Source organism: Cebus imitator, unplaced genomic scaffold, assembly GCF_001604975.1.
Source record: "Cebus imitator isolate Cc_AM_T3 unplaced genomic scaffold, Cebus_imitator-1.0 Scaffold267, whole genome shotgun sequence".
NCBI classification, from domain to species: domain Eukaryota; kingdom Metazoa; phylum Chordata; class Mammalia; order Primates; family Cebidae; genus Cebus; species Cebus imitator.
The window spans coordinates 3393793-3403335 of record NW_016107582.1 but is presented as its reverse complement, the minus strand read 5'-3'; the positions used below and the strand labels follow the sequence as shown (position 1 = coordinate 3403335).

The following is a 9543-nucleotide window of genomic DNA, read 5'->3' as shown; positions in this document are numbered from 1 at the left end:
TTTTCTGTATTTTTAGTAGAGATGAGGCTTTGCTGTGTTGGCCAGGCTGTTCTTGAACTCCTGGCCTCAGATAATTCGCCTACCTTGGCCTCACAAAGGGCTGGGCTTGTAGGCATGAGCCACCGAGTCTGGCCAAGATGTCTTTCTTTATCTCTGGAAGCCCTACGTTCTTTTGACCATCCAACCAAGCTCTATTTCTCTTTTGTAACTTTGCTTTTTCTTTAGTGATCCTTCCCCAAATCTATCTGTACCATTTGTTCTAGCATCCCCCCTCCCCAATGACATCTGTGTGTGTTGTATGTATTTGGTGCTGCACATATGTTGTCTGCTCCAGCTGGTAGCATTTAGATCAGATAATCGACAGGCTGCAAAAGTTATGAGAAACCTTCTTATTTGTGATCACTACCACAGTCACACCAATCAAAGAGACGAAAGCCCAGGTTCTCAATTGTCCTTTTACCTGGTTTGTCTGTGTTGTTAAAACAGGATTCTGCATACATCCTGAGGTTCCTTCCTGCCTTACCAATACTGAATGCCAAAAAGGAGTCAACTGAATTGACCGGGTCTATATTTCTTTTCTGTTCTTCCAGGATTCTTCTACAGTCAGATGACTCCTTACAGATCTTGGCACCAGTGGAAGCGGATGTGGGTTTCTACACTTGTAATGCCACCAATGCCCTGGGATCCGACTCTGTCTCCATTGCAGTCACATTAGCAGGTAACCTGAAAACCCCTGTTGTGTTCATTTCATAAACTTTTAATGAATGAGTGCCTACAGTGTGTCAAACAGGCCCAGAGAGGCATGGATAAAGGAGACCCAGATCTCACCGTCAGGGAGTTTGTAATCTGTAATTATAATGGCAGTGTAGTTTGAGGTAGAATGAAGTATTATAACTGATAACCAAATAGTATGCAAGGACAGTACATTCCTGCCAGGAGGTCTTAGAGTTGTAGTGAGTGGAATTTTGATGAGAGACAGGGATATTTCATGCAGAAAGAATGTGAGCAAAGGCGATGTGTGCAAGTCAGTAGCATGTTGGGACATGAATCGTGAATTATGATCACTGAAGACTCTTTTGCATCCTGTCATCTCCTTGTTCCACCTGTTGCAAGAAAGACTTTAAGACCCATAAGTCATTGGAATTCTGTGGTCATGGGTTGAAGCAGGAGTGATCCCCAGAACTTCTCATTGATCCTGCTTTATTTCAACCTCTTCCTCTGATGCACTGCCAATACTTCCCCTTTATCCATTGAGGTTAGACAATACATTCTACACATGGTGACTTAAGAACATCACAACTCAGTACGATGTCTCCCAAAGTGTGGTCTTGTAATAAAAGACGTGTACAGCTTTTGTGAAACCTCTTTGCGTAGGACAAACCCATGTCTTTGAAACTGAAATAGACCTTAGATACCAGCTGGACCAGGGCCCTTGTTTCTTAGAGGCCAGGCAACCCGGGGTCACACAGCTGCTCTGCTAATGGCGAGGAGAAGAAGGGAACTGGAGTCTCCTAACTCCCAGCTCATTATTCTTCCCACTTTCCCACTGATCTGAGAAAATAGGATCCTTCCTCTCCGATCTGGGCCCTCCCATCTTTGTGGCTGTGTGGCATGTGTTTGTATTTACTCTTTTCAATTGCTGCTCTCATCAGATGATTCAGTAGATGCTAGAAAAACCAACATCACCCCACACTGACTTCATCTGTCCCTGCCAGGATTATGTTGTCACACTGTACTCCAGTCACACATGCTACCCCCTTGCATATCTGTTTAGCAACAGCATTTCTGCTCCCATGACTTCAGGCTGATCTGGGAGGGGACCCTTAGCAGGCGGCTTTGTGGGGAAGATCAAAGTCAACACTGAGGAAGGCCAGTTAAGGGGCCCTGGGCCAGATTAAAGACTGATATTATTAATGCCTACTTTTTATGAATAAAACATTTGCTTTTCTTCTAATGTATTCCAGTTGCAATCTTCATTCCCCTCTTTATACAGAGTCCAGATGCTCAGCACCAATGGTGTTAAATCCCTCCTGCGTCCACCCTCCAACCTGCTTTAGCAAGAGCACTGCTGACATCTTTCCAGTTGCTGGCAGATAGTGGCTCTTGCAGGATTAATTCTCTTGTTTATATTAATCCAGATATAGCTCAGCTCTGTCACAGACTAAATACCCTTTGTTCGCCCGAATTTAATACGATTAATAGAAACCTGTCTGGAATTAAGCAAGGCAATTGTAACATCAGGCTTGTCTTCAGCTCTTTGAAGAGGGGTTATTGGAGGCTGCCAACAAGTTCAAAGCCAGGGAAGAGAGACAGAGCAGCCAAAGAGGCACCAGGGAACGGGAGGAGAGGGTCTGCCTGGTGAAGTGTGACTATAGACACCACGCCCGGGGCGGAGGGAGCTGCATCCTTGTACCTTTGCTGCTGGGGTTTGTTCCGTCTACTGGAAAATCTGTCAAGCAGTCCTTCTAAAAACAAAGGCTCAAAATGTACATTGCCTTAAGACAGTATTTGCACCCTTACCTGAGCTTATCATCCACACCTGTGGCAATGTCTACGCTCACAGCATTAGGCGGTACGGCAGCTCCTGTTCTGAGCACACCCCCTGCCACATGTTGTGGAACCTACAGCAATAAATAAAACCTGAGTTTTGTGCTCCCTGATGCTGACAGATGAGTGAAGGCAAGAGATGGATACATGACTACCTGTAATTGGGAGATAGTTACAATTTACTTAAGATGTATGCTTGGGGGCCGGGCACGGTGGCTCAAGCCTGTAATCCCAGCACTTTGGGAGGCCGAGGCGGGCGGATCATGAGGTCAAGAGATAGAGACCATCCTGGCCAACATGGTGAAACCCCGTCTCTACTAAAAATACAAAAATTAGCTGGGCGTGGTGGCGTGTGCCTGTAGTCCCAGCTACTCGGGAGGCTGAGGCAGGAGAATTGCTTGAACCCAGGAGGCAGATTTCAGTGAGCCAAGATTGTGCCACTGCACTGCAGCCTGGTGCCCGGCAACAGAGTGAGACTCTGTCTCAAAAAAAAAAAAAAAAAAGATGTATGCTTGGAGATCCTGCTTAGCAGGTTGTAAGATATAACCTGAATATAACTTCAACTGGAGGGGTGGGGGCGAATGGGTATCAGGCGTTTCTAAGTTTGATTACCATTTATACTGCTTATTAGCTATGTGATGTTGGACAAAGTATATAACCTCATTGAGTATCTGTTCTCATCTGTAAAAATGAAACTAACATTACTTTACAGGGTTGTTGTGAGGTTAAGTAAGATTGCACGTGTGAAAAAGCGCTTAACCCAATGCCAGGTGCATTGTTCACACTCAGTAAATGTGAGCCTCCTTTTCTTCCTCTAGCTCTTCGAGAGTGGAGCAACCTGAAAACAGTTCTAAGATGTGCAAAGCATTAGCCCAACCCTACTTCCATGTGTCTTTCAGTATGAATCTTAACACTGATATTTTTCAAGTATGAACTTAGAAATTGATTCAGTTCACTTGCAGTGAAATCCTCATGGTGAATCTCAGCACTACTGTGTTTTTAAGGAAACGGCAGGGTTTTTCCTGGACTTTAGTAGAATTGTAGGCCAAAGAGGAAAAAATTTTGAGGCTCAAGTTAATCAAGTGTCCCTATGATTTTATAAGGAAAGTATGGACTTGGGTCTTTCTGGTGTGCCTGCATTGACCATATGCGGGGAAATTTGTTCATAATGATTCACAAAAGCAGGCATAGCATGGCAGCTACAGTTATGGGTCCCGGAGGCTTGGGGTCTAGGTCTGCGTCCTGGCTCTGTCACTTCTTCAGTGTAACCATGAGCAACTTCTTTATACTCACTGACTCAATTTCTTCATCTGGAAAATGGTGGTAATAATAGTACCTGACTCAGAAAGTTCTCATGAAGATTAAATGCGATTATTCATTTAAAAAAATGTTTATTACTGTGGCTGGCATGTAGCAGCCACTGAATAGTTGTTAACTATTATTATTATTGAGAGAATAATACATTCAACAAAAGCCAACTTATGTTTACAGCGCGAGAGACTCCTTTTCAGTGACCAGAATGCTCACAAACCCTTTGTAGGGTAGCTCTCTCAGTGTCTCAGTGTCAGCTAGGGAAGCTAGATTAACCATCCGGAAAGTATGTGGCGCACCTGGGTTCAGAGCAAGGGAGGTGGCTTGTGATGAATATTTCAAGGGCCACAGAGAGAGAGGCCTGACGGGCTCTCCCTGGCCCACAGCCAGATACCTGCCATTGAGTTTGCCCACCCTCTGGATCCAGTGTCTTGCCAATTCTGCCTCTCAGATTTGTTTGAGTTCTATGTCTTACTCTATACACAAGTTTTTTTTTGAACATGTAAACGCCATTTCATTTTAGACATATACAGCCAAACCTTCCTTGCCCTGCCCTGTTTGGCCTGTAAAATATTGTCCTTTGTGCCTTTTTCTCCCCTCTAAACTCTTTGATTCTGTGTTGATTTTATCTTTAGGTCTCAGAGATTTGGGAGTACCTTGCAAGTGTCTCTCAGCATGGAGATGGCCAGTGTTTTCCTCCCTACCTCCCTGGAACATCCCAGGGAACTCATAGCCATTTAGACCAAATGGCACAAAATTTGTCTAAATTCACTAAGCTGGATGCCTGTTTCACTGCTCCAAGTGTAGATGAAAGTAGCTTACAGGAGGGGAAGATTGCAGGGAAGGGATTGTAGGAATGTCACCAAAATGTCTCATACCTAACTTTTTGAAGTATTAATTACTTTGTGTTTAGGAATAAACAGGGCTAGGTAAAGGAGACTCTGATGTGTACAGACATAGCACAGAGATTGGCGAACCATCTTGGCCTGTTAGATTCAGCACTCAGCCATCTTGCTCAGAAATCTTCCAAATCTGAATGGCCTAGGCAAGGTTTTGAAGGAAAGCAGCAGCTTCCTGGTAAATTGCTTCAATCTGGATCGGTGGAGTTTAGCTGTACTTACCAATGCAGATAAGGGCCTCTCCAGGTATTGACCATTGGTGAGGTCATCGACAAAAGGGAAACATTTTTGGTTGTCATTGATTTTATAAGATCACAAAAGAGATACTGTAAGGCCTGCTTGACATCATCAATGGGAAATGAGAATAAGATGAGGGCTGAGGGATGAGTGTGTCTTTCATTGAAAGGAGAGAACACAGATGAGCTCATCTGACGTTTTCACAGGAAGGGAGAGACAGAAAATATTTCTCCTTTACTGGCATGTTGTTTTTTTTTTTTTTTTTGTTCTTTATGAGTAGAATAGCTAATACACATTGTGTCTAATAAAGAGATCACAGAAACTTCACTGGGAAAATAAAAATAAAAGGCAATTGTTTTTTGAAATTCTTCTTCCTCTGTGCCTCCCCCTGATTTAGTAGCTACAATAAAAGACAAGCAATTGTGTAAGCTTATCATAATGTAAGTCACTTCAAATTGGCATTCTGAATTTTTCACCCAGCAGTTCTGTTCTCAAAGGAGGGTTTAGCTTTATAAAGAGTTAGACTCACAGAGGGCTTGTCACCAATGCAAAGGCTTACAAAGGAAGATCTACTCCCATGCATTAGATCAAAAGGAAAGGTGGTCTGGGTGCAGTGGCTCATGCCTGTAATCCCAGCATTTTGGGAGCCAAGGCAGGCAGGTCACCTGAGGTCAAGAGTTAAGAGACCAGCCTGGCCAACATGGCGAAACCCCATCTCTGCTAAAAATATAAATAGTAGCTGGGCATGGTAGTGCATGCCTGTAATCCCAGCTACTCAGGAGGCTGAGGCAGGAGAACCACTTGAACCCAGGAGGCAGAGATTGCAGTGAGCCAAGATCATGGCACTGTACTCCAGCCCAGGTGACAAGAGCAAAACTCCATCTCAAAAAAAAAAAAAAGGAAAGGTGGAAAGGTTTGACTGTGTTCCTTATGGCACTCTAGGTAACGTGGTAATGGCCATTGACTCATCTAAGCTGCCATCAAGGAGATCTTAATATCTGATAGAATACTTGAATAGCTAAGGCCCTTGAGTTTCCTCAGTAAGTACAGATGTACAGAATGCCCACTAAATACCCCAAGCTTTTCTAGAACTTAAATAAAATTGATGAGAGGATAGCAGAAGAATCTTACTCAGCTCCCCAGTTGACTAGAGGAAATAATAAAGAAAGTACAAATGGTCCAAGTTGGCACAGCTCAATCTCAAAAAAGCAATTCCAACATCTGTTCAGTGGAACGCAGGAATGATTGGACAGGTGGTGGGATATGCCACATCTTTGGTTAGTGGTTTCTAGAGAGGCTGCAGCATCACATGACTATGTAAGTATGGGGTCCCTTGGCTAGGACCCTGCAGTGGAACATGCAAAGAATTTGTGGCAGAACCACTTGTGGCCTTATTCTACTTAGAAGCCATCAACATCAATTAAATAATTAGAAGAGGTAATGGTAGTAATCTGAGTAACCTGACCCATTGACATTGGCAAAAAATATCTAAATATTGAAAGAGAATGTTAATGGAAACAAGGATATGAGAAGGAAGCCATGCAGCCTGGGAATGTTCGGGAAAAGGCAGTCTAAGCCCTACCTACTTCCTCAAGTGCTAAGGGCCCTGTAGTATTTATGCTGAAGTCATGCCAACTAAACAGAGTTCCAAGGGCACAAAAATTCTAATTCCTTCTCATCTTTTATGCAAGGCAAGTAATTAGTAGCCACAATGTTGACCCTAAAAAAATAAAAACAGGCAAAATCAGGTTAAAACTATTTTTTCAGCTTTATTGAGATATAATTTACATATCATAAAATTCTTTGTGAATGTGCAATTTAGAGATTTATTTAGCACTTTTATATAGCTATGTAGCCATTACTATAAAGTTCTTTGCCTTTTTTTTTAACTTTTATTTTAGGTTGGGGGGTACATGTGCAGGTTTTTTATACAGGTAAACTCATGTCACAGTTTGTGGTACAGATTATTTCATCACTCAGGTGCTCAGCCTAGTACCCAATAGTTATTTTGTCTGCTCCTCTCACTCCTCCCACCCCCTGCCCTCAAATAGGCCCCAGGGTCTGTTGTTCCCCCTTCTCTGTGTTCATGAATTCTCATCATTTAGCTCCCACTTATGAGTGAGAACATTGGTTTTCTGTTCCTGTGTTAGTTTGCCTCCAGCTCCATCCGAGTTCCTGCAAAAGACATGATCTCCTTCCTTTTTATGGCTGCATAGTATTCCATGGTGTATATGTTTTCTTTAGCCAACCTGTCATTGTTGGGCATTTAGGTTGGTTCCATGTCTTTGCTATCGTGAAGAGTGCTGCAGTGAACATTTGTGTGCATGTGTCTTTATGGTAGAATGATTTTATATTCCTCTGGGTTTATACCCAATAATGGGTTCTTTACTTTTAACAGTTTTATCAAGGAATAATTAACATACCATACAACTCGCCCACTTAAAGTATACAAAATTTCACCGCTTTTCATATATTTAGAGTTGTGGCTGGGCACAGTGACTCATGCCTGTAATCCCAGCACTTTAGGAGGCTGAGGTGGAAGGATTGCTTGATCCCAGGAATTCAAGGCAGGCCTTGGCAACAGAGAGAAACCCCATATTTACAAAAAATATATATATTTAAAAAAACTAGACAGGTGTGGTGGCACATACTTATGATCCCAGGTACATGAGAGGCTGAGGCAGGAGAATTGCTTGAGCCCAGGAAGTCGAGGCTGCAGAGAGCCATGATTATATCACTGTACTCTAGCCTGAGTGCCAGAGCAAGACCCTGTCTCCAAAAACAAACAAAAAAACAACAACAACAGGAGTTGTGCATCCATCACCACACTCAATTTTAGAACATTTTTATTATCCCTAAAATAAGCTCCACACTCCTAGCTACTACTCCCTAATCCTATTTCTTTCAGCCCTATGCAACCACTAATATACTTTATATCTCCATAAATCTACCTAATCTTCATATTTTGTCTAAATGGAATCATATAGTTTATGGTTCTTTATTACTTCTTTCACTTAGCATAATGTTTTCAAGATGTATGCATGTCATAGCATTATTCTTGTTTATGGTAGAATAATATTCCATTGTATGGAATAGATAGCATCGTATTTCTCCATTTTTCAGGTGATGGGCATTTGGGATGTTTCAACTTTTTGGCTGTTATGAATAATGCTGCTATGAAGATTCACATACACATTTTTATGTGGACATATTTTTTCTTTCTCTCATACCTAGGATTGAAGTTTTTGGGTTGTATGGCACATTTATGTTTACTATTGAAGAAACTGCCAACTATGTTTCAAAGGGGCTGCACCATTTTACATTTTCACCAGCAATGTAGAGGAGTTCAGTTTCTCCGTATTCTCATCATCAGTTGTTTTGGTCTATCATTTTTATTCCAGCCAACCTCATGAGTGTGAAGTAGTATTTTACTGTGATTCTAATTTACATTTTAATACTGACTAATGGTATCAGGCATCTTACTATGTGTTTATGAGTCATTTATATGTTTTCTTTGATGTAGTGATAACTTTGGTGATGTAGAAGGTGTATATGGCCTGTGTATTTTCTATTTCTGCCATAACAAATAACTACATAGACTTAGAGACTTAAAGCAGTACAAATATCTTACAGTTCTGTAGGTCAGAAGTCTAATACAGTTTCACCAAGATAAAATCAGGAGGTCAACAGACTTTATCCCTTTCTGAAGGCTCTAAAAGAGAATCCCATTCCTACCCATTTGAGTTGTTGGCAAAATTTAGTTCTGGGCAACCTAGCTCTATGGGCTCTGTTTTCTGGCTGGCTATAATCTGATTGCCACGTCCGGCTTCTAGAATCCACTGAATTCCTTGGCTCATGGTTTCTTTCCTCAATCTTTGCAGCCAGCAATGGAGGGCTGAGTTTTCAAGTTGCTCAGCTCTACCACCTTCTGCCTCCCTGTTCTGATATTAAGAGCTCATATGATTAGACTGGGCCCACCTCGGTAACCTAGAATAATCTCCCTATTTTAGGTTCAGCTGATAAGCAATGTTAAATTAACTTCCTTAGCCATGTCACAGGTTCCAGGGATTAGGACATAAACATCTTTGAAAGGTCATTATTCCACCCACCACACCCTGTCTGAAGGGCACAGCTCATTTTCATCTGACTGTTGTCCCCCAAAAATACAAATTTACTGTTGCTAGACCTTCCCATGATTTCAGAGACACCAAACCAAAAAATATTTAAAAACAACACATGTTTTTTTAAAAAACTCACCATTTTTAACTGAACCCAATTAATTCAAATGATTAAAAATCTTTTTTGGGCTAAACATGTCTGTGCTCTGAATATAACATTGAAGATATGCCATTTTCTTTTTTTTCTTTTTTTTTCATTTATTTTATTGCAATTTTAGGTTTTGGGGTACATGTGAAGAACATGCAAGATTATTGCATAGGTACACATGTGGCAGTGTGATTTGCTGCCTTCCTCCCCATCACCTACATCTGGCATCTCTCCCCTTGCTATCTTTCCCCAACTCCCCACCCCCCACCATCCCTCCCCTATT

The 9543-nt window shown here is 41.9% G+C and overlaps 1 protein-coding gene across 2 annotated transcripts in view; it reads left to right on the top strand.

Annotated features, from left to right (window-relative positions):
• Positions 1–9543, top strand: part of ADAMTSL1 (ADAMTS like 1) — a 330890-nt gene that overhangs the window by 220321 nt on the left and 101026 nt on the right. For both annotated transcript variants that reach the window (XM_017500657.2, XM_017500658.2), the window contains one exon: positions 591–718. In XM_017500657.2, coding sequence (XP_017356146.2) covers positions 591–718 — 128 coding nt within the window. The remainder of the gene's footprint in view (positions 1–590; positions 719–9543) is intronic.